Below are 26,450 nucleotides of genomic sequence, written 5' to 3'. Positions count from 1 at the left end.
TCACAGAGAGTCCTTGGATGGTTGACCGTTTTGTTTTTCAGCTTGCAGGATCTCGGTACTAGGACAAAGATGAATCAGATTTGTGGACATCCATTTCAGGTTTGACGCAAAGCGTTCATGGAGAAGCCTACACGCCCGGCATCTTATATCTGCACCAAGAAACAACAATGACTCGTGCACTTGGCAACACTGACTAGATGATGTTCACAATGATGTTCAACCAATCAACCCCTTGGCCAATATACATACATACACAGAATGTGATACGAAGCCAGATTGAGAATGAATATCATTTCAGATTTTGATAATGAGCTTCTCATTTCTTTTGACTTGGTTCTCTTGAAGGCAGAGTTGCTATCACCACAGTTGCCTTTACCAGGTCGCCTTGACTAAAGGCCACATTGAACTTACCTTGGGTTCAGGGGATATGAACACACACACACACACACACACACACACACACCACCCCTTTTGAAATACCTAGATCTGCCTATGATGTACGTGTATTGTACGCGCAAATAGAGCACTGACTTCGAAATCAGCGCTCATTGGCAAAGCGAAAGTAGACTGGTGTCAAATGCTTTCGCTAAGAAACGCGACATCGACTATGAACAACTACTGTCTAATTATTATATTAAATGTAGTAATGACAGCAATTATAGCTTTTCATCTTGAGTCAATGTACCGTTATGTCCACAGACCGAGTCACCTGAGAGTAGGCTGTACATATCGATACACCTGTACGTAGTGAAAGTAGAACACGCAACACAGAGGTCTACTTTCTTCACACCTTGTCGATTGATCACCGAGTAATGACGTCGCTATACCTGGTTATTGTTAGAATTGTAGTGTACGTGAAATCTGGCAGATACCGCCTGCACGTCACACGTCTACTCACCTTCACTTCCTCGTTCAATCCAGTCCGTGAAGGGTGAGATTGATCCCCATAATAAACAACAACGACACACAGCACGACACAATTACACTTTCATAGCATTCAAGAGGGGGTCAGGGCTCACGTGTCAAGTATACAACACGATTTTGCGCACGTACTTCTGGCATTGCTTACATTATCTCTCAGTCATTTCTTCCCAATCTATGACTTTAAAAACTAATTTGACATATACAGTTTTCCAAAATGTAAACCTTGATACGTTTACTTAATGATATAGTTCGTCGTTTGGTTGGTCTCTCATAAAGACCTCCTTCCATATCACACGCTTACAACTTGTGCATTTATGTTTATTATCGAGTGTATAATGTACTGACCTAGATTGCAACAAATGCACTGCCACTTGACATTATACAGCCGTAAGTGACCGGTCATAATTTATGGCAAGGGTGTGGGGTGTGGGGTGTGTGTGTTTGTGTGTGTGTGATGATGATTTGATGAAGCATGTACAATGTGAATTACCCCCCCCCCCCCTAAAATTTACGTACAAATAAGTGAGTGTGTGAGTTAAAATTTAAAGTCACTTTGGCAATATTTCAGCCATATCTTGGCTAATCATGTTATGAATTAATATATATTAAAGCTAAATTATAAAAACCTGTCAACGAAGGACAGTAAAACAACTAGATTATCACAGGTAGGAATAAAAACTAGTATTTAACTATACACGGCAATACAATACAAAACAGGCTATAGATTGCCAACAACTGAAGGTAGATCACCATACTAGGGACCGTGGGGACTTACAGTACATTTGCTTCCTGCATGGGCCCTAGCTGGATTTACACCATCCCCTCAGCCGGTGGCGATGGAAGGGAAATTAAGCCATAATTTAAAATAACGGATATTCTACGTTTAAAAAGCATGGTTGAGCTAAATTGACTTTGACAGTTTTGGGACTTACGTTATAATTGTATGATACTGAAACCCCCGTAGAGGATACAGCCACTAACAATCGCAGTTTGCTAATTTATACTACCATTGATAATAAGATGTCATTTGTCTATTTACAAAACATATTGTTCAATATTTATCTAATAATTCAATTTCTTTTTATAATTCGATAATTAAATTAGAATGTACATTATAACAAAAAATCTTTCATTGTTTTGACACTGAAATACTTATCCCTTGTGATGGAAAAATCAATACAGTCAAGTAGGACATGCTTGACTGTGATTCCCTCATCACAAGGGATGCAAAATGGAGGATCCTCACCTTTAAGTAAATACTCATGTGTGTATCGAGAATGGCCAATACGACATCGCCTCAGAATGACTTCTTCAAATCTGGACTGACAACCCAAGAAGGTGTAACCGACAGTTGGTTTTATTGCATGTAATTTATTGATACCTACTTGGGTGTCCCACTTCTTCTGCATAAGATCCCGGATGTTACTTCTTATAACTGGTTTATAATCACTGTACAGTATCAGAAGTGGTGTCACAGATTTGTTGAGAGCGGCTTTTGCAGCAGAATCGGCGAATGTGGTCCCAGTGATTCCAACATGGCTGGGTAGCCAACAAAAGACGATGTCATATTGGCCAGTAGCAAGATAATTTTGCAATTCAAGTATGTCAATTAAAAGTGGATATTTATATGACATATTGTTAATAGCCTGAAGGCAAGAAGGAGAATCTGAAAAAATAATGTATTGTTCATATTTGATTGTTTATTGATATACTTAAGAGCGGATAAAATGGCGTTTGCTTCGGCTGTAAAGATGGAGCTGTTGTTTGGCAATCTAGAAGAAACTATTCTGGATCCAGTGACAGTGGCACTAGCAACTGCGCCACCATCCTCGGATCCATCTGTGAAGATAGAATTATATGTTTCATGGGTGTTTCTTAACTGATTATGTACCTGTTTGTAGATTAGTTGACTGGTTTCTGATTTCTTAAGTTTTGTTAATGTTAGATCTACCTGCGGTCTTACCAATTGCCCAGGTGGGTAAGAAAGCTGTCGAAAAGGATATATATTTTCAAGATCGATATTAGCAGCAGAAATGAAAGGTTGAATTCTTATTCCTGGAGGCGTAATTAAAGAAGATTTCTTATTTAACAGATTCCCATAAAAGGGGGTGAAAGACGCAGCTGAAGGCAGGGTTGGACTCATTTGAATATAGTTTTGAGAAGTATTGAAATGATAATTTTATTTTACGTTGTTTGAGAGATGGCTCATCAGCCTTCACATATGGACTGTCAATAGGTGATGTTCTGAAAGATCCAAGACAAAGTCTAAGACCTTGATGGTGGACAGAATCTAAAAGTTTAAAGTTGCTTTTGCGGGGTCCACCATAAACAATCGAACCATAATCAAGTTTAGAACGAATTAGTGCTCTATACAAGTGAAGAAGGGTCGACTGATCACCTTCCCGATTAGCATTGGAGACGACGTTTAAGAGATCTAATGCCTTCAGGCATTTTGCCCTAAGGTATTTGATATGACGTAGAAACGTAAGATGATGATCAAATATGATACCCAAAAAATTGGCTTCCTTAACTACTTTAATAGGAGTACCCGATAGATGTAGGTGTGGGTCCTTATGTGGGTTATACTTACGACAGAAATGGTTGCAGTTAGTTTTAGATTTAGGAAACTTACAGCCATTTCGTTCTGACCAATCATTAATTTTATTGAGACAGAGCTGCAACTGTCTCTCAAACGTGTGCATATTTTACCCTGACATGATACATTAAAATCATCAACAAATAATGACCGATCAACAGAGTCATTTAACACTTTCGATAAACTATTTATTTTGATACTGAACAACGTTACAAATAATATGCTACCCTGTGGGACACCTTGATCTTGTTCATAAAATTTAGACAAGGTGCAACCCACACGCACCTGGAAATGTCGATTTGTTAAAAACTGTGATATGAAATTAGGTAAACGACCTCTCAGACCCATTTCATGAAGATCTTTCAACATTCCATGTTTCCAGGTTGTATCATATGCTTTTTCTAGGTAAAAAAATATAGATACAGTAGATAGTTATTTATATATAGATACAGCATGTTGTTCCAGGTTGTATCATATGCTTTTTCTAGGTTAAAAAATATAGATACAGCATGCTGTTTATGGACGATAGCATTCTTAACAAACGTTTCTAATCTAACTAAATGGTCTGTTTTTCCTAAACCCACACTGGATATTCGTAATAAGATTATTTGTTTCTAAGTACCATATCAGTCTCTTATTGACCGTTCTTTCCATGGTCTTACAAACACAACTAGTAAGCGATATTGGCCTATAGCTGGAAGGATCAGTGTGATCACACCCTGGTTCCGGAATTGGAATAATGACAGCATTCCGCCACGAAGAAGAAAAAAATTACCCGTTGTCCATATTTGATCAAAAATATTTAACAGGGTCTCTAAACAGGAATCAGGTAAATGTTTAAGTAACTGACAATGAATACTATCAGGACCCGTGGCAGTATCATGAGCTTGCCCTAAGGCAGTGTGTAGCTCATGAATGGAGAAAACTTCATTGTAGTCCTCACCATTGTCAGACGCAAAATTGATTTTCATTTTTTCAGCTTGTTGTTTAAATGTTTGAAAGTTTGGTGTATAATTTGGTGATGAAGAATGTTGAGCTAAAGTTTCTCCTAATTTATTAGCTATGTCAGATTTATCAGTTAATATTGTGTTCCCATTCTTAATCTGAACAGATTAGAGTCTGCAAGAGACAAATCCAGAGAAGAGAAGGTGCCGTTTGCAGGATGCAGATAAGTGCTTGAATCATCATTGTATATACACAAGACATTATTGGCGATGATATCTTCCAGTACTTTACCTTTAGTGTTAGTATTTGTACCACCCCAGAGTGGACTATGGCCATTACGATCATCCATTATAGTGCAGGGTTTCGGAAGTTGATCATAGAGAGCCTGAAGATCAGACAGGTGTAGTGTGAAAGAAGGCGGAATATACAGCGAGCATATTGTAAAGGCAACATGTAGAGTGAGTCTCACTGCAACGGCTTGAAGATTAGTTGAAAGTGTTACTGGTCTGTCAATAACGTTCTGCTTAACAAGGATTGAAAATCCGCCAGTGGCCCTGTCACCCGGAGGTGAGAAATAATGACATGCATCGAACTGACGTAGATTGAAAGTATCTGTCTGTTTCAAATAGGTTTTCTGTAGACAGAATGCTGATGGTGCCAGATCCTGAACTAAAAGATGTAACTCATTAAAATTTGTCTTTAATCCTCTACAATTCCATTGTACTATACTTCTGGAATACAGTATCTTTTTGGTGGGTTGATTTGGGATCTACCCCGCACTTTCTTTGGGGGCGACAAGCTATGTGCCCTGGGATGGATGTTATCACACACTTCCATTTCTTCCATTGATCCAAATTTATGGGGCACCCATGAAAGGCCACCTCCTCGTGGTGGGTGCTGGGTCACGCTAAGCGCCTTTCAACCCCCCGTTGTGGACCCGGGGGGGATATTTTGGTCCACCAACCCGTTTGCCGTGGGTTGCGCCCCTGTGTCGGTGGAGGACGGGAGGCTGGTGGTTGAGGGCACTGGTTCCAGGAACAGTGTTCCTTTGCCCAACACACCACTTCGCCCCTTACTTCACCTAGACGGGTGGTAGAATGGGCCCGGTTCTACCAATCGGCTGGTCATGTCGAGCCCTGTGCATTAAATTGTATCTGCACAAAATTTATATTATGTATTACATGTTTGACTTTAGGTCTTGACGCATTTTTGTTTATAAATCATCACTTGATTTTGAAATATGTACTATTAAATTGCCTAGAGTCTTATGCCCAGAAGGCGATGGCTCATGGGCCAATCTGGTAGATTGATTACTTGTTTAATCTTTCTGCTTGAGTATATCATCCCAGTATCCTTGGTGCTACAAGTCGGAGGTCCACTTGTATATAGCACCGTCTTTTATGACACTCCGTGGTGGGTGGGGAGCTGGGTTGACGAATCTTTTATACATAAACATGGAACCTGAAACCCCCCTTCGAAAAAAACGTCAGCTTGATAATGATCAAAGCACAAATGATAGTTATAGACCATCGACGCAGGTAGACTACTGGCCAAGATTTCTAGTGATAGAATCCCCAGACAAAAAGCCAATTAAACTCAATCCCTTTGCTGTATCTAAAGCAGTGTATGGTATTGCAGGAGACGTTAAAAATATCAAGCGAATGAGATCTGGGTCGTTGCTCATTGAATGTAGTAAACGACATCAAGCAGCTAACCTGCAGTCAATTGATACTTTGGCTGGATTCCCTGTTTCAGTGTCAATCCATCGTACACTGAATTCAAGTAAAGGTATAGTCAGGGATCGAGATCATCTTTGGAGGACATGACGGAGCTAGACATCATGCTTGAACTCAAAGATCAAGGTGTTACGTACGTGAAACGTTTTACAAGGCGTAAGAATTCAGAAGTGATTCCAACAAACACATATTTGTTTTCATTTGTTTCTCCAACGGCACCAAAATCAATCAAAGCCGGGTATTGCAATCTTCAAGTTGAATTGTATATCCAAATCCATTGAGGTGTTTTAAATGCCAGAAATTTGGTCATGGATAAATTCTTGTTCAAACCCTATAACTTGTGCTCATTGTGGGGAGCAATCTCATGTCACAGAAGACTGTACAAACAACTTTAAAAAATGTGTCAATTGTTCAGGACAGCATTCCTCCTCATCGAAAGATTGCCCGGTATGGAAGAGGGAAATGGAAGTCAATAAAATAAAACATTCTCAAAACATCAGCTATGCTGAAGCTAAGAAACTTGTTCCAACTGTTTACCCAAGTAACTCTTATGCTTCTGTTATTAAAAGAACACTCACGACCACAGCCTCAGTTGAATGTCAAACAGAGCTGACATGGATAAAATCTTCTACTCCTGAACCCATCCCAAATCAAGACTTGTTGACACGAGGAGAATCTGCTACCCAGACTGCAGACGTGTTACAAGCTACAGTGGCGTCCTCTCAACCTCAGTCTATGCCTTCTTCACAGAAGGATTCTGCTTGTCCAAAGACTCAACCAGATAAAGGGAAGTCCTCCGGTACAACCGTTCATTCAAAATCCAAATCAGATTCGTGTCCATCTAAATCTGTCCATGGAACTCAAGTTACGCAAACTGTGAAAGGAAATAAAAAACTAAATAGAATCAACCATAGCGATAGAATCGCTAAAGGTTCAAAAGATGACATCCAGCTTTTTAACAAGTATGGGTCTCTCGAAGATATGGATACGTCCGAACTTATCCATCATCGGTCAGGGAGTTCATCGCCTTCTAAATCAAGGCGTGGTAGATCACCAGTAAGTGCACCCAAATCATGAATCATTCACAAAATATATTACAGTGGAATTGTAGAGGGTTAAGGACTAACTTTAATGAATTGCAGCTTTTAGTCCAAGATTTGTCACCACGAGCATTTTGTCTGCAGGAAACATATCTGAAACAGACAGATACGTTTAATCTACGTCAGTACGTTGCATATCATTCCTTCTCACCTCCGGGTGATAGAGCCACTGGTGGATCATCAATCCTTGTTAAGCAGAATGTTATTCACAGCCCTGTCCCACTTACAACTAATCTTCAAGCCATTGCAGTGAGACTTACACTTCATGTTGTCTTTACATTATGCTCACTGTACATTCCGCCTTCTTCAACACTTCACCTGACTGATCTTCAAGCTCTCTATGATCAACTTCCGAAACCCTGCATTATCATGGGTGATCTTAATGGCCATAATCCGCTTTGGGGTGGTACAAATACTAACACTAAAGGCAAAATCCTGGAAGATTTTATCTCAAATAATGACATGTGCATATTTAATGATGATTCAAGCACGTATCTGCATCCTGCAACAGGCACCTACTCTTCTCTGGATTTGTCTCTTTCAGACTCAAATCTACTTAATGAATTTGATTGGTCAGTACACAACGACCTCTGTGGCAGTGATCACTTTCCCACGACACTATCAGAAACTTCTCCAACTGATTCTCCATCTTCTACAAGATGGAATTTTTCGAAGGCAGACTGGCCTTTATTTCAAACTTTATGCACATCTAAACTAAGACCCGAATGTTTCAGTGATATTGCTGATCCTATTCAGGTATTTTCTGACGTTTTAAATGTAATAGCTGATGAGTGTATACCAAAGTCCTCTACAACTCCACATGTGCGAAAGCCATGGTTTAATGCAGACTGTAAAAATGCTAGAAAAGCGAGGAAAAAGGCAGAGAAATATTTCCGCCATCACCCTACCGTCCACAACTTAAATCAATTTAAAATGCGCAATGCGAAGGCACGTCGCACCTTCAAACAAAATAAACGGCAATCTTGGAGGAACTATGTCTCCAAAATTAACTCACGTACGTCAATGTCTAAGGTATGGAACATGGTTCAAAGAATTAAAGGCAAAGGATCAAAATCTGCTGTTCACCATCTTAAAGATGGTGATAATTTAATTACTGACAAATCTCAAATTGCAGATAAACTTGGCAAAACTCTTGCCAAAAATTCTTCATCGGCAAATTATGTCCCTGAGTTTCAGAGATATCAGAAACAACAGGAAAAGACCAAAGTTAATTTTGAATCAAATAATGGTGAAGACTATAATGAACTGTTTTCATTACATGAACTATATACAGCTCTTGAGCAAGCTCATGACACTGCAGCGGGTGATGACAACATTCATTACCAGTTACTGAAACACTTGCCTGAGCCATGTCTGATCACACTTTTAGATTTATTTGACAAAATATGGACGTCGGGAAATTTCCCTCCCTCGTGGCGTAATGCCATTGTAGTCCCCATTCCAAAACCTGGCAAGGATCATACAGATCCGTCGAATTACAGACCAATATCTCTAACTAGCTGTGTCTGTAAAACCATGGAACGTATGGTCAATAATAGATTAACTTGGTATCTTGAAACCAATAACCTTATAACCAATATTCAATGTGGTTTCAGGAAAAATCGTAGTACCATTGATCATTTGGTACGTTTAGAATCCTTTGTAAAAAATGCAATAGTTAATAAACAACATGCTGTATCGATTTTCTTTGATCTTGAGAAAGCATACGATACCACCTGGAAGCATGGCATTTTGAAGGATTTACATGATTTTGGTTTGAGGGGTCGTTTACCTCTTTTTATATCACAGTTTTTAAAAGACAGACAATTTCAAGTCCGAGTGGGTTCAACCCTGTCTGACCATTATAATCAGGATCAGGGTGTACCACAAGGCAGTATTTTGTCTGTCACTTTGTTTAGCATCAAGATAAACAGTTTATCCAAGGTTTTAAATGATTCAATTGATGGATCACTTTTTGTGGATGATTTTAATATTTCTTGTCGCGGTAAGAATATGCATACCATTGAACGGCAACTACAGTTGTGTTTAAATAAAATAAATAAATGGTGTCTTGAAAACGGCTTTAAATTTTCCAAGTCAAAAACCAATTGTCTACACTTTTGTAGAAAATATAAGCCTCATAAGGATCCAGAATTATCTTTAAATGGCACGCCAATCAAAGTTGTAAAGGAGGCCAAGTTCTTGGGCCTTATTTTTGACTCACATTTAACTTTTTTGCCACATATTAAATCCCTTAAAGCCAAATGCCTGAAGGCACTCGATTTGTTGAAAGTTGTTTCAAACTCAAAGTGGGAGGGATCAAACTACCCTCCTCCACCTATATCGATCATTGGTTCGCTCAAAGCTTGATTATGGTTCTATCGTATATGGTGGCGCCTGCAAAAGCAACCTAAAATTACTTGATTCTGTCCACCACCAAGGTCTACGACTTTGTCTTGGGTCCTTTAGAACCTCTCCTGTTGACAGTATCTACGTCGAGGCTGATGAGCCATCTCTTAAACAACGCCGTATAAAATTGTCCTTGCAATATATAACAAAACTTTATTCTAACGAGTCTAATCCTGCATTTAACTGCGTCTTTACTCCTCTCTATGAGGATTTGTACAACAAAAAGCCTTCTCTTGTTCCGCCTCTTGGTTTAAGAATTAAGCCATTTCTGTTTGCTGCCGGTATTGAGCTGAAAAATATAGCTCCTTTCCATCTTCTTTCTTCTCCTCCTTGGCAATTGGTGAGGCCTGAAGTTGACCTCACTCTGACAAGGTTTAAGAAATCTCAAACTAATGACTTACAATATAAACAAGAATATAATCAATTAAAAAATAAATATAGTACATACAAATCCTTGTTTACAGATGGGTCCAAGGATGGTGGCGCGGTGGCATGTGCCACTGTCATTGGATCCAGAACAATCTCCTCTCGTTTACCAGATAACAGCTCTATTTTTACAGCTGAAGCAAAACGCCATATTAACAGCCTTAAAATATATTAAAAACACCCTAAATATCAACAGTATATCATCTTTTCTGACTCTCTTCTTGTCTTCAGGCTATTAAAAATATTTCTTGTAAACATCCACTTTTATTAGAAATTATTGAATTATATAATGAGCTTGCTACCGGCCAGTGCGACATCGTCTTTGTTGGTTACCCAGCCATGTTGGCATTTCTGGGAATACAATGGTTGATCTTGCTGCCAAGGCAGCACTTAACAAATCTGTGACACCACTTCTTATTCCATACTCTGATTACAAAGCTAGCATTAGAACTTTCATCCGTGATCTGATGCAGAAGAAGTGGGACACCCAAGTAGGTATTAATAAATTGCATGAAATAAAACCCAATATCGGTTACACTTACTTGGGTTGTCAGTCCAGATTTGAAGAGGTCATCATGCGACGATGTCGCATTGGCCATACGCGTTATACTCACAAATACCTATTGAAAGGTGAGGATCCTCCGTTTTGTATCCCTTTGTGATGAGAGAACCACGGTCAAGCATGTCCTGCTTGACTGTGTTGAATTCTCCATCATAAGGGATAAATATTTCAATGTCAAAACAATGAAGGATCTTTTACAAATGTTAATTATCATTTAATTATTGGCTTTTTAAAAGAAATTGATTTAATGAATGAATTTTGATTAATATGTTCTGTACATAGATGTATTTTAATTATTGGTAGATTTGATTAGTAACTTAGATTGTGAGTGGCAGTGCCCTCAAAGGGGGTTGAAGTAACGTAAAATTATTGTCCTCCTGAGAGGGTACGTAAGTCCCAAAACATTCAAAGTAAATTTCAACTTACTACTCTTTTAATCGTAGAATATATGTTCGTTTAATTCATGGTTAGATTATCTGACATTGCTAATAGCTGAGGGGATGGTGTAAATCCAGCTAGGGTCCATGCAGGAAGCCAATGTACTGTAAGTCCCCATGGTCCCTAGTATGGTGATCTACCTTCAGTTGTTGGCAATATATAGCCGGTTTTTACCTTGTATTGTCCTATAGTTAGACTGTTTTAGATTTGATTGCTAGTTTTAAATTCGAATCTGTGATACTCTAGTTATTTTACTGTCCTTCGTTGACAGTTTTTTATAGTTTGTCCTTGCTTATTATGCATAAAATTAATTGTTCTCGTCACGATATGGCTGAAATATTGCCGATGTGACGTTAAATATTAACTCACTCACTCACTCATAAGTACAGCATTACCACCGTATTTCTCCACACCTTGTCCATCAATTACGGAGTAATGATATCGTTATACCTGGTCATTGTTAGAATTGTACTGTATGTGGAATCTGGCAAATATCGCCAGCACGCCCACTTACCGTTACGTCCTCGTTCCACCCGGGCGGTGTAGAGGAAGATTGGATCCCGTGAATAAATAGCTACTGGGTAGCGGTGGGTTGTCGCCCAACTACCCGTTATTGAGCTCTGGGTTACAAGTATATTTTCTTTCAGAGAAGGCTTGTAGGCGACAGGGTTCAAGGGTGTCACGGGAATAACACGATAATGCACACAGCGTTTTGTCGTTGCTTTATTCTGCGAGTCGTTTCATTGGAACACACGAGTATGTAGCCTCATTTCAAACCTCCCTTTCAACTGCATGTATCGCAAAATCCGTAGTCCATCGTGCTTGGAGTGGGAAGGGGAAGCCTCGTGGTGAAGGTCCTTCTCGTCACGTCCGAGGTCAGGGGCGTAGCTAACATTATATAAATAGCCCGAGCTTACACATCATTTTTGCTAAAGATCGCCATGAAAGCTGGGCAAGCCCTCAATACTATAAAAATGAAGCTTGGCAACCTATCGGGTGTAAATGTATACAAGATTTCCTTGTATACATTTCAATGTACAAACTCTTTAAACTGAAATTGTTTGCTAAGTTGTTACAATTGGCGTTAATTATTTTATCCATGGTGGTCCAATAATTAAAACACTTTATTATCTTAAGTTCATTTCCATTTAAATCCTTGTCAGTCAAAAGTGTAAACAATGTTTACATGTGGCAAGTAAATTTCCAATGCCCTGTGGCCTTAACCTTAACCACGGGTCACATCATGACCTCTTCAAAGCTCATGCATTTTGGAGCACATGCTTGCCAGTGTGTATTGGACCTCTATGCTTCCTGGTTGTCACCCAGCTGACTGTAAGCTGAACTATGTAAAGACACATATGTGAGTACTTTACCCTTTCATTGCTAGGTTGTACTATCTCTAAATTACAATGAAATTGTATATATGCCAAACTGTTAATTGGTTAGTGCAAAAATTGTTAATATATTTCACACAATTATTTGTAAATTTGTGGTTGTTAATTTTGCAATTTCAATGTATTCACATATCATTCGAATGAAATATTGAATGTTATGTGCTATAAAATTTGTACATTTTCTGAATTTCATCGAAAGCTATTGTTTGTTGCAGTTTTCTGAACCTCAGCAACTCATCAGCAACTTTACTCCTCAAGTGAACACAATAAAATTTATCAAGTCCTCAGCAGCAGCCATTAATTATGAACTGTAACTCCTATAATATCAATACAATAAACCCTGTTGATGTTGAGTATCAGTTATTGTGTTCTTGCATTAACATCGGGCTTACAAGAAATGGCTGGCTACTGCGCCTGGAGTTAATGTTCGAGGCCCCACATATGTACAATGTGCGAAGCTCATTTCTGGTGTCTTCAGAGGTGATCTGTTTGTGGTACCTGACATCTGTGTCTGCGTCTTTATCATGGTGCCAATCTAAAATGCTCACAGTGTCATTCACTGGATACTTTGGGTTGTTATCTGTATATACTCTGAACTTTGTACCATATCGGTAATCAATGAACTGTTCAGTAATTGCCTACTTCAAAGCTAGAAACTCAAGACGATGAGAAGAATATTTCTTCTCAGCTTTGTTATTTAGTCCTCTGCTGACATACGCAATAACTCGCTTCTGTCCATCCTGCCCTTCACAGAGAACAGCCCCTTGTCCATGTGTACTAGCATCTGCATGGAGCTTAAATAGTAATCTGTGTAGGTTTGAAGCTGTTTGAAGTGATGGAATGCCTTGTACAGATCCCCATATCCACGGCTGTTGGGTAACTTTCTTCCGCGTTCTCTTTAATCAAAGTATTAGACTTGACAGGGGCATGGTGATTGCGGCAAAACTCTTCACAAATCTCCGGTACTACCCTGCAAATCCAAAAGTGCTTAACGTCTATTGGATTGTTTGGTTGAGGCCATGTCTTCATCTTTTCACATTTAGCTGGTTCTCTTAGTGTCTGAGTCTCTTAAACAACTTCTTCAACCTGTCCAGATGTTCTTCGAAGGTATCAGCAAAGACAATCACATCATCCATGTAGATAAGGCATACGTTTGGGTGCATATCTTCAAAACATTCATCCGCTTGAATTCATAGAATCCAAGGGGTCCCACAGACAGAGAAAGCAGTTATCTCCTTGTGATGTTTTTCTAATTCAACATGGTGGTATCCTCCCTTCAAATCCATTGTGGAGTAGAATTTTGATCCCCTAAGAGTATCCAACAATTCTCAATCCTGGGTAGAGTAATGAGAAGCTCATTATCAAAATCTGAAATGATGATGATTCTTAATTGGGTTACAATGTATCACATGTTGTATATGTATGGATATTGGCCATGTTTGCAATCAGCAACAGCCTACAAGTTTTCGTTATCACTACCAACAGCCCACAGGTGAACTGCATCACTATCAACAGCCTACAATTGAACTGCATCACTATCAACAGCAGCCCACAGTTGAACTGCATCACTATCAACAACAGCCCATAGGTGAACTGCATTAAGCAGATTTGAATGGTATTACCGGAGATTTGTGAAGAGTTTTGCCGCGATTGCCATGCCTCTGTTAAGTCTAATACTTTGATTAAAGAGAACACGGAAGAAAGTTAACCAACAGCCGTTGATATGGGGATCTGAGCAACACAAGGCATTCCATCACTTCAAACAGCTTCCAACCTACGCAGATTACCATTTAAGCTCCATGCAGATGCTAGTACACATGGACAAGGGGCCGCTCTCTGTCAAGGACAGGATGGACAGAAGCGAGTTATTTCGTATGTCAGCAGAGGACTAAATAACAAAGCTGAGAAGAAATATTCTTGACATCGTTTGAGTTTCTAGCTTTGAAGTAGGCAATTACTGAACAGTTCATTGATTACCAATATGGTACAAAGTTCAGAGTATATACAGATAACAACCCAAATTATCCAGTGAATGACACTGTGAGCAACGCTCATGCGGCTCTAGAACTCCTGGTCCATTAATCGCCTCTTATCACAAATTAGGTTGCTGGGAACCTATGCTAATCAATAGTCCCTATGGGTTCATACAAATTTAATGCAGCGTCTAAGGTATATTGACCAAGCAAAATTTACACAATGTCAGAAACGCAGCGATGAAACACGTTACACACTGTCCATTTCAACGCATTTATGCACTTTTTAGGAGCCAGCAGTGTTACGTGTTTTACTTCAAAATGATAGTCTGTCAATTTGTGATATATTATTGAAAACACGACAGTGAGTACGCCAGAATGATAACTGTAAATCATGGTGTGAAAAAATCTTCATCTCTACTGTAACAACATCCTCGTGCATTAACAAGACCATGTTTATCATTGATATAAATGTTATAATCCTTTTTGCCATAACTGGCACTGCGTAATGAGGTAGCCTCATGGTAAAGCCGTTCACTCGAATGTGTGAAGACAATCGCTGGTACCAACGGTCATTATATTGCTGGAATGGTCCAAAACTTGACAAGAACCACATTTATAGACTGAAACTATTACCTATTGAAGGTTGAACATAAGTACCTCATAAATGTTATTTCCCGGTGTTATTTCTAGTTCTGAGTGTTTATGGTCAGTTCAAATTTCTACATGTTTGAGTTACAAACCTTCAAACGGTTTTCCTGTATCAAGTCACAGATTTTGGAATGACTGAAGTACTTTTCAGGGACTGACTCAGGCCCGAAGTCTTTTGTCCTCAATGGAGGTAAGTGTGACTGCAAGACTGACAACATATTACTGGCCTTCTATTATATATCATCCACGGCCATGCAGAAGGAACAGTTGTTACGTCAGATGTGTTTCAGTCATGATCTACACAGCTGTGTTCAGTCGTGATACATAATGAAACGACCGTGTTGACCTTGCGTTCTGTTGTCATTGGGATGGAAGTGCTCCAGTTGATTGTAAAAAATATGTTCATGGGTTCAAAGAAGTTTCAAACCTGATTCTATGTCTTGGGTACTGCCCACTCCCTCATTCAACCACTCACTCAACCAATCCACCAATCAAAATGTTATCCAGGTCATAGGTTGGGATTCAAAAGTAAACTAAAATACTCACCAGGGAGGAGTTCATCATGGGACCACATTCAAGTCTAGTTTGAGTGTGCCTGATCTTTGCATTGATCCAGGAGCCTCTTTTGAGTGAATGTTTCGTTAAGATGTGTCTCCTGCCCATAATTATGGAGACGTGTCCGTGAGACATCATAATATGTGACCACAGTTCTATTTAAGACAGCAGGTGATAAGACGAGTTGCTGCAGTCTTTAAAGGATAATGTAATTTGATTTGACTGTTGGAAAATAGTTCGATGACATTTATTACAAGAGAATGGTGATACAGTACAGTGGGTAATCATGTATGGATGGGACTTGGCGTGGACAGAATGTGGGGAGAGACGCAAAGAGCCAAGACATGAAAGGGGGAATGAACATTCACTACATGTAACAATGTATAGATATGTCAAGAATTGTAAACCTGGACCAAGTGTATTGAATTGTATCATACTGATAGGTGTGAACAAATCTGTTTTTGAAGTGTTTTCTATGTGAACGAACAGACCTTTGAACTTACCGAACGGTTGAAGATCACTGTATTGAAGTTTGTCATTTTACGATTTGTTGTTTGTGAGTTGAAGGAAGACAGTACAATAATGACTACCATTAAACAATTAAACATTTCAGATTGTCGACAGCTAATGATGTCAACAGATGCACTCTCCACTTTCAAACTATCTGTTAGATTTGATTGTTGGTGGTTGGTCCTGTCACATAACTAGATATACTCAGTATATCACACACACAGTATATTAGATATACTCAGTCACATTGTACATTAGATATACGCAGACACACAGTATATAAGATACACTCAGACACACGGTATATTAGATATACTCAGTCACACTGTACATTAGATATACTCAGACACACAGAATATTAGATATACTCAGACACAGTATATAAGATATACTCAGACACACATTATATTAGATTTACTCAGACACACGGTATATAAGATATACTCAGACACACTGTATATTAGATATACTCAGACATACGGTATATTAGATATACTCAGACACACAGTATATTAGATATGCTCAGTCACACTGTATATTAGATATACTCAGACACACGGTATACTACACATACTCAGATATATTAGATATGCTCAGACACACGGTATATTAGATATACTTAGTCACGCTATACATGAGATAAACTCAGACACACGGTATATTAGATATACTTAGTCACGCTATACATGAGATAAACTCAGACACACAGTATATTAGATATACTCAGTCACGCAGTATATTAGACATACTCAGACACACTGTATATTAGATATACTCAGACACACAATATACTACACATACTCAGATATATTAGATATACACAGTCACACAGTATATTAGATATACACAGACACACGGCATATTAGATATATTTAGTCACGCTATACATGAGATATACTCAGACACACGGTATATTAGATATACTTAGTCTCGCTATACATGAGATAAACTCAGACACACAGTATATTAGATATACTCAGTCACACAGTATATTAGATATACTCAGACACACAGTACATTAGATATACTCAGTCACACTGTATATTGGGTATGCTCAGTCACACTGTACATCAGATATACTCAGTCACACTGTACATTAGATATACTCAGACACACAGTTTATTAGATATATTCAGACACACTGTACATTAGATATGCTCAGACACACAGTATATTATATATACTCAGACACACTGTACATAAGATATACTCAGACACTAGGTATATTAGATATACTCAGACACTCTGTGCATTAGATATACTCAGACACACAGTATATTTGAAATACTTAGTCACGCTATACATGAGATATACTCAGACACACAGTATATTAGATAGATATACTTAGTCACACAGTATATTAGATATACTTAGTCAATCTATACATGATATATACTCATTCACACTATGCAGGCAGAAAGGTCTATTTTGTGTTACTGAAACTGAATACTTTGATTTCACATGAACGGTAATTACAAACATAAACACGGCCACGTCCATCTACACAAACTCCCTGCGGGAACGAAACGCCATCATCTTTAGTGAGTATGTTTCTGATAAACTGTCCTGACTCAGTCAGATGAACAACAGTGTGTTGATAGTAGTCAGTAACCAGGATGTCACCTGTGCTGGTACTTGTGATACCGCGTGGATGTCCTAGTGTTGTGTGACCTGTTGTAGGGTAAGTGAACACAACGTCCCCTTCAGCTGTCAGGCAAAGGACACGCTTCGAACCTCTATCCGACACAAGGATGTTTCCTGTTCTTGTTGTACAAAGAAAGGAAGGAGAAAGTATGATATCCTTTCCACTATCTATAGGTTTAATTGACTTCAGGACATTTCCTCTCATGTCCAGAATATCCACGCATCTACGAGAACCTGCTGCTAGTGTTGATGGTGTCAGAGACGTTATACCCCAGCACTGTTTGCTGGTTGTGATGGTCGACAGCAGCACCAGGTCAGGGTTCACTTCAACTGTTACAATCTGTCTGGTATGCGGCACAGTGACAGCCACCTGGTTGTGTTTCAGCCTTGTTATACCCCAAGGTGAACCTCCCAGTTGGAGCTTGCTGTGATGTCGTTGTTTGTTCCTAGTGTAAAAGGACTTCACACTGTTATTGTTGTAGTCTGTTACAACCACTGTGTCTGTACCATTCACCAGCAATACTGTTAAGTCAGCAGGGCATACATTATTCTCGCCTCCAGCTACCTTAACGTTAATGGTGTCCTGTAACACAGGAGCAGCCTTCAGGTCCAGCATGTTACTGGTGTCTTGAGATACAGGTGTTGCCTCCAAGTTCACCATACCGTCATACTGGACATCTATCTCACCCAGCTGTAGATCGTCCAGAGCTCTACTCAGCATGGCTTCGTTCTGTCTCAACATGATCTTGGCTATTCTCTTCTTCAAGTCTACGTCTCCGACAGCATCCACATCACCGGCCTTACATCCCTGATACATCTCATACACGTCCATGTCACACTCAGATTGTAGAATCTGGTCTATCAGCTCAGTCTGTTGTCGGTACATCTGAACTGACATTTTACCCGACTTTAGGTCGGCTGTGAGTTGTTCAATATGCTTTTCAGAAACTTCTTTCAGTTCATCTAGAAGTTTATTTTCCATGAGAGTTATCTTTTCTCTCGCGTTGTTAGCAAAAGACTTGATGTCATGTTCCATTCTTGCATATCGATCTTTTTCAGAAACGACGTTCACTTTAACAGCATCAACTTTTACTTCCATTTGGAGTTGCTTCTTTGAAATAGTTTCCTTCTTATTCAACAGCTGGGACTTTAATGCAGGTAATTCCGACTCCAGTGTGACAACTGATTCACATTTCCTGTGATAGATAACACAACAGGTGTGACAGGTGACTTTCTTGCAATCTTTGCACAGGAATTTGATGTTTTCATCCTTGTGTTCTTTACACTTAATGTTTCGTTTCCTGGGCATAATGGCCTCACTAGTCAGGGCAGTTGTATCGTGATGACGAGTGGATGAGATGCGACTGTGCACCCTAGCACATACATCACACAGGGCGTCATCGCATACCGAGCACCACACAGTCGCTGGAGTTATTTCCCCTTCGCGATGACAGCACGTGCAGTTCTTTGTATCTGGACAAAAAAAACAAGGTTGAATTAAAAGCATTCAGCATCGTATCATCGAGTGTTTGTTCTCACGTCTAGCTATTTAAGGGCGGTGGGCTAGCCTTGTAGTCAAAGCGTTCGATCGTCACGCCGAAAATCCGGGTTCGATTTCCCAGATGGGCACAATGTGTGACACCTATTTCTGGTTTCCCCGCCGTGATATTGCTGTAATATTGCCAAAGGTGGCATAAAACTAAACTCACCCTCACTACTTGTTGTGGTTTATGAATTGTTGTTACTAGTAATTTTAGTGTAAGCTACCTCATAACAGATATCTGCAAGACTGACTTCAGATTTCGGGAACTTGAATGACTAGTTTGACATATTAAAAAATGAGTTATCACTTGAACCCTAAATACCCTACCTTTTAACTTCAACCAAGATATTTGGAAAACAGCTATGCAGGACCACTACATTCATGAGTATTGTGGGGGTACAAATTAAAATTTGTATCAGTAAATAATGAATGTATTTACAATTACATGTAGATTTAGATAAGTCATTTTTACATTGAGTAAGGGAGTGTGTTGCCTTCGCAAAGGTTAAGAGTCGAACATGGCACGGCTACAAACTTTATACGACGACCACAGACGAATATTTAACAGATTTTACACGTGTTTATCCTTCCTTTCTTTTGAGTGTGGTGCAAGACACATCCAATAGACCATCGTGCATTGCAGTACCAGTTTACCATTGATCGTTACCTTTACATCCGGGTCCAAAAGAGTCCAGGAGTCCCTGGATGACAAAGCTCGGTTTGACGTCATCCGCCCACTCATCTATTGGTCTCTCGGGGGAGGTCACTTTCGTCATCTTGCTGCAGAAAGGACACAGCAGAGACTTGGCATTGATAGCTTCCGGTTTGGTTTTGGTGTAGTTGACGACACATTTCCGACAGAATGTGTGATAACAGACAAGGGTGCATGGATTGTCAAATACTTCTGTACATATGGTGCATGTGAGAAAATTTTCTTGCAGTTTCTGAGACGTCGCCATCTGCAAAGTGAAGATGCATTAAATCTACAATGTTATTACACATTGCATGCTGCCGGGACTATTTGCACTAGGCAATATGGCCAAAGTAACGGTTGCGTGTAATAGCATTTATACAAAATAAATGATATGTTGGTGGAAGTTATTTGGACCCTTTTTCATAACCCCTTGTCCATTTTTAAAAAATCAAATTAAACAGACTATTGTTGACAATCATAAATGAAATGTATTCCTACGCGTGAGCCCTGTTATGACGGCGTAATGCACTCATTCTGTAAGTTGAATTCTGATATATTATTGAGCTAATGTTGGATGGGTAATAAATGAATATTTAACGAATGAATAAGGTATTATACGGGACATCATTTAGTATTCTCTCTCTATATATAAACGATAGTAAGTGTTCATTTCAAATTTTGAACATACCAACGCAACCACAGCCCACAAGCCTCACAGATGTATGCGTGCGTGTGTGTGTGTGTGTGCACGTGTGTGTGTGTGTGCGCGCGCACGTGTGTGTGTATGTGCTCTGGATAAAGACTGAAAATTCTAAGATCAAGGCCTTCTGCAATCAATATTGTGTGTGCCCACCCTGGGAGACAAGAACAGCCTGTTGGGGTGTCGTCTTGTGCATATACCCCAGGTCACTAATCAGTCAAAGTTAAGCAATGTTGTACACAGAGAGTCCTTGGATGGTTGACAGTTTTGTTTTCAGCTTGCGTGATCTCGGTACTGTCATGAAGTGACGAAGATGAAACACATTTGTTTCTGCCATTGTGTAAACTTGGTGTCCAAACAATCACACTGCTTCCGCTAACTACGTGGACGTCCAGCTTACGTTTGACACAAAACGTTAATACGACGACAACACACCCGCCATTTACACCAAGAAGCAACAATGACTCGTGCACTTGGTACATAAAGCGCTGACTTTTAATATCAGCACTCATTTACATAACGAAAGTAGCTAGGCTAGTGTCAACTGCGTGCGCCAACAAACGCGACTCCAGCTATGAATATTTACTGTCTAAATATTTTATTAAATGTAGAAATGACAGCCCTAATAGTTTTCCATCTTGAGTCAATGTACCGTTATGTCCACAGACCGAGTCACCTTAGATTAGGCTGTACATATCGATATATCCGTACATAGTGAAAGTAGACCACAGAGGGAAGGACTCGAATTCTAAGGCCATTATCACCGTATTTCTTCACACCTTGTCGTTTGATAACCGCGTAATTACGTCGCTATACCTGGTCATTGTTAGAATTGTAGTGTACGTGAAGTCTGGCAAATACCGCCTGCAAGTTTACTCAACTTCATTTCCTCGTTCCAACCAGTCGGTGAAGGGTGAGGTTGAGCCCCATAATAAACGGCTACTGGTCAGCAACGACCCACAACACGACCAAAATACACCCTCCGAGAAGACACGAGGGGTCTGGGTTCACGTGTCAAGTATACAACACGATAAAGCACATATACTTCTGTCATTGCTTACGTTCATTTATCTCTCAGTCATTTCCTCCCAATGTACGACTTTTGAAACTAATTTGACATATATTTTTTCTAGTCTGTCTCACAGTCCCTGAATCACATTATTTTCCCTACAGCCTAGCCTCCCCTGCAGTGCTAAAGCCCTAATTGAAGCAAGTCTAGATTTCCCCAGGTTCTGAATCTCTGGTCTCCCTGGGGCTCCTTTTCAATTTATAATAGGTTTGTTTGTTACTATCAAAATTATATCTATTCAGAGACTAAGCATTAGTCTATTTTCTTTCCAAAATGTAGACTTTGATACGTTTACTTTTAATGATATACTTTGTCTTTAGTTAGTCTCTAATAAAGGCCTTTCGTATCACCAGAGTCGCGTTATACAGGTGCATTTACGTTTATTGTCGCCTGTATAATGTACTGACCAGGATTGCATAACTCATGTCGATAACGAAAGTAGGCTGTAAGAGATTGCCCAACAAATGCAGTGCCACTTGATATTATACACGCATACTGTCTAAAAACGGTGTTATGTGTAGATATGATAGGCATAGTAATTAACTGACGTCAGTGTATCGGTAGGTCCACACACCAACTTGTGTGAGATGAGGGTAGTCGGATCCCTGTACATAACGAAAGTAGACACGTCAGCACAGCAGTGGGGAGGTCACACACAGGAAACATAACACCATGGCCGAATTAGTACAGGATTACCACCGTATTTCTTCACACCTTGTCCATCAATCACGGAGTAATGATATCGCTATACCTGGTCATTGTTAGAATTGTACTGTATGTGAAATCTGGCATATATCGCCAGCACGCCCACTTACCTTTACTTCCTCGTTCCACACAGGCGGTGTAGAGGGAGATTGGATCCCGTGATAAATAGCTACTGGTTAGCTGTGGGTTGTCGCCCCACTACCCGTTATTGAACTCTGGGTTACAAGTATATTTTCTTTCAGAGGAAGCTTGTAGGCGACAGGGGTCAAGGGTGTCACGGGAATAACACGTTAATGTACACAGCGTTTTGTCGTTGCTTTCATTCTGCGAGTCGTTTTTATTTGAACACACGAGTATGTAGCCTCATTTCAAACCTCCCTTTCAACTGCATGTATCGCAAAGTCCGTAGTCCATCGTGCTTGGAGTGGGAAGGGGAAGCCTCGTGGTGAAGATCCTTCTCGTCACGTCCGAGGTCAGGGGCGTAGCTACCATTATAAAAAAAGCCCGGGCTTACACATCATTTTTGCTAAAGATCGCCATGAAAGCTGGGCAAGCCCTCAAAACTATAAAAATAAAGCTTGGCAACCTATCGGGTGTAAATGCAAGATTTCCTTGCATACATTTCAATGTACAAACTCTTTAAACTGCAATTGTTTGCTAAGTTGTTACAATTGGCGTTAATTATTTTATCCATGTTGGTCCAATAATTAAAACACTTTATTATCTAAAGTTCATTTCCATTTAAATCCTTATCGGTCAAAAGTGTAAACAATGTTTACATGTGGCCAGTACATTTCCACTACCCTGTGGCCTTCACCTTCATGTGTGATGTCAAAGCTCACAGGTCACATCATGACCTCTCCAAAGCTCATGCATTTTGGAGCACATGCTTGCCAGTGTGTATTGGACATCCATGCTGCCTGGTTGTCACCCAGCTGACTGTAAGCTGAACTATGTAAAGACACATATGTGAGTACTTTACCCTTTCATTGCTAGGTTGTACTATCTCTAAATTACAATGAAATTTTATAGATGCCAAAATGTTAATTGGTTAGTGTAAAAATTGTTAATATATTTCACACCATTATGTGTAAATTTGTGGTTGTTAATTTTACAATTTCAATGTATTCACATATCATTCGAATGAAATATTGAATGTTATGTGCTATGAAATTTGTACATTTTCTGAATTTCATCGAAAGCCATATCCACGGCTGTTGGTTAACTTTCTTCCGTGTTCTCTTTAATCAAAGTATTAGACTTGACAGGGGCATGGTGATTGCGGCAAAACTCTTCACAAATCTCCGGTACTACCCTGCAAATCCAAGAAACTGCTTAACGTCTATTGGATTATTTGGTTGAGACCACGTCTTCATCTTTTCACATTTAGCTGGTTCTCTTAGTCTCTGAGTGTCTTAAACACCTTCATCAACCTGTCCAGATGTTCTTCGAAGGTATCAGCAAAGACAATCACATCATCCATGTAGATAAGGCATACGTTTAGCTGCATATCTTCAAAACAGTCATTCATGAGGCGTTGATAAGTGACGGGACGGTTGCCTAAACCAAAGGGCATCCGGTTGAATTCATAAAATCCAAGGGGTCCCACAGACAGAGAAAGCAGTTCTCTCCTTGTGATGTTTTTCTAATTCAACATGGTGGTATCCTCCCTTCAAATCCATTGTGGAGTAGAATTTGATCCCCTAAGAGTATCCAACAATTCTCAATCCTGGGTAGAGTATATGAGTCTACAACAGTCTCTTGGGTCAACTGTCTGAAATGAATGTACATCCTTAGAGACCCATTTTTCTTGCGTACTAATACCACATTGGAAGGCCAAGGTGATCATGATCGACTCCACTGACTAATAGTTGGCGCAGATGATCTGCATAGATAGCGGAATTCTCTTTTGTCGCTGTTTGAAAGGTCGGTCATCCATCAGAACTATCCTGTTTTTCACCCTTCACACCGAGTGCCTAAGATCTGAAGGTTCTAGATCCATCCTATTAAAGAGTGGATCCCTATTTTGTGATACATCTGCCATGGTAGGCTGTTCTTCCACAACAAGCTGGATCTCACACAGAAGGGCATGGGGTTGTATGACTACTGTTCTTGTGGTAATGTTTGAAATGTTGACATCTACAAATCCTTTCTCTCTGTATGTTGTCAAGCTGGGTGAGATGTCAAGGTCATCAGGAATAGCTGAACGGCATGCACTGTACAATACAGCATGTGTATTGCGATAGGGAATCGCAATCTGCCTTGTCAATGTAGCCAGTAACGGTGACTTCTGAATTGGGTGGGAGGACAACCTTCGTCACTCCTGCTCACTTGACTAGTCCAAGCTTAAATTCTCGTCGCTCAAGATCCCGTTCCTGCAGCTAAATACCAAGGTGTGTGAAGGTTGGCATCTTGCAGAAACTTCTCCCAGTGTGTTGGTTTATAGGTTCCTGAGTAAATCGATAACATATTGGTACCTTGTGATTATAGTTACGAGTAGGACCAACAAGCAGAAGACATGGCTAGCATTCAGCATCAATCCCGTTAACCTTTAAGTCCACCTGAGTCTAACCTGAGCATGGCAGGTTTACTCCATCAGCACATTGAAATGCAAGACATTTGTGATTGGGGGGGATAAGAATACGGGAGAGATACTGATCATAAAATGCCGGACTCATAGCTGAGACTGAAGCTCCTGTGTCCAATAAAGCTCTTGTCTTGATTCCTTGAATACAAGCATCAACTTCATTGGCATTTCCTACAAGTGCTGTTGTTTCATATCTCTGAGTACCCATCTGCCGTCTGGTTTGACCTATGGACCACCCCTTCGCATAGGCCGTCTCCCGTTTAATACAGGCGACTGTGATCCATCCTGACTCTACATCCTGAGGCTATGTGTCCAGACTGTTCGCAACGGAAACACTTTACATCTCTCCCAAAAGGTCGTCCTCCAGATCTGCCTCTGCGTGGTGGGTGATCATACTGCTGTCTCTGCAAAGAAGGATGAGAATAATATCCAGTGGTGCCCTTCTAAGTTTGATTGCCCTCAGGTAGGCTCTTGATAGTGATGCAGTTCACCTGTAGGCTGTTGACAGTGATGCAGTTCACCTGTGGGCTGTTGATAGTGATGCAATTCACCTGTGAGCTTTTGGTAGTGATGCAGTTCACCTGTAGGCTGTTGATAGTGATGCAGTTCACCTGTAGGCTGTTGATAGTGATGCATTTCACCTGTGGGCTGATAGTAGTGATGCAGTTCACCTGTAGGCTGTTGGTAGTGATGCATTTCACCTGTGGGCTGTTGACAGTGATGCAGTTCACCTGTTGGCTGCTGTTGATAATGATGCAGTTCACCTGTAGGCTGTTGATAGTGATGCAGTTCACCTGTAGGCTGTTGATAGTGATGCAGTTCACCTGTAGGCTGTTGATAGTGATGCAGTTCATCTGTAGGCTGTTGTTAGGGATGCAGTTCACCTGTAGGCTGTTCATAGTGATGCAGTTCACCTGTAGGCTGTTGATAGTGAGGAGGAGGAGGCTGCAGCTGTTTCTTGAGAGATTAAGGCTCTTGGTCATTCCTCAAAGTTCCTACATCTGTTTCAGTGGTTGTCTCAGAAACAGCGAACAGCCAGTTGATCTTCCATTCTTTCCTTCCCCTTTACTTTGAATGTGCTCCCGCTCAATCTTTCGAAGTTCTCGTAGCAAAACATCAAAATCCGAGAATAAATCAACCTGTGTCCGCTGACATCTTTGATTGATGGCTTACGTCCTGCCCAAAGCATAGAATGAAGGTGCCTGTTGGTGTCTACAGAATTAACCTCACCAGCGATTGATTGCTTAAGTCCTGCCCAAAGCATAGAATGAAAGAGCTTGTTGGTGTCT

At 40.0% G+C, this 26,450-nt stretch overlaps 1 protein-coding gene across 1 annotated transcript; it reads right to left on the bottom strand.

The window, feature by feature from the left end:
- On the bottom strand, positions 1-22,748 carry LOC124264705 (E3 ubiquitin-protein ligase TRIM56-like). The gene is made up of 4 exons (XM_046699470.1): positions 22,685-22,748; positions 20,074-20,365; positions 18,139-19,336; positions 1-58 (listed from the first exon to the last, which is right to left on the bottom strand). The coding sequence occupies exons 2-4, from the start codon at positions 20,363-20,365 to the stop codon at positions 1-3; spliced, it is 1,548 nt and encodes a 515-aa protein (XP_046555426.1). The 5' UTR covers positions 22,685-22,748.
- Positions 22,749-26,450: the final 3,702 nt, after the last annotated feature.

Source organism: Haliotis rubra, unplaced genomic scaffold (assembly GCF_003918875.1).
Source record: "Haliotis rubra isolate DU_JTF1 unplaced genomic scaffold, ASM391887v1 Scf939, whole genome shotgun sequence".
In the NCBI taxonomy this organism is placed as follows: Eukaryota; Metazoa; Mollusca; class Gastropoda; order Lepetellida; family Haliotidae; genus Haliotis; species Haliotis rubra.
Note: the sequence above shows the minus strand (reverse complement) of the source record. Positions and strands in the feature narration are given on the sequence as shown.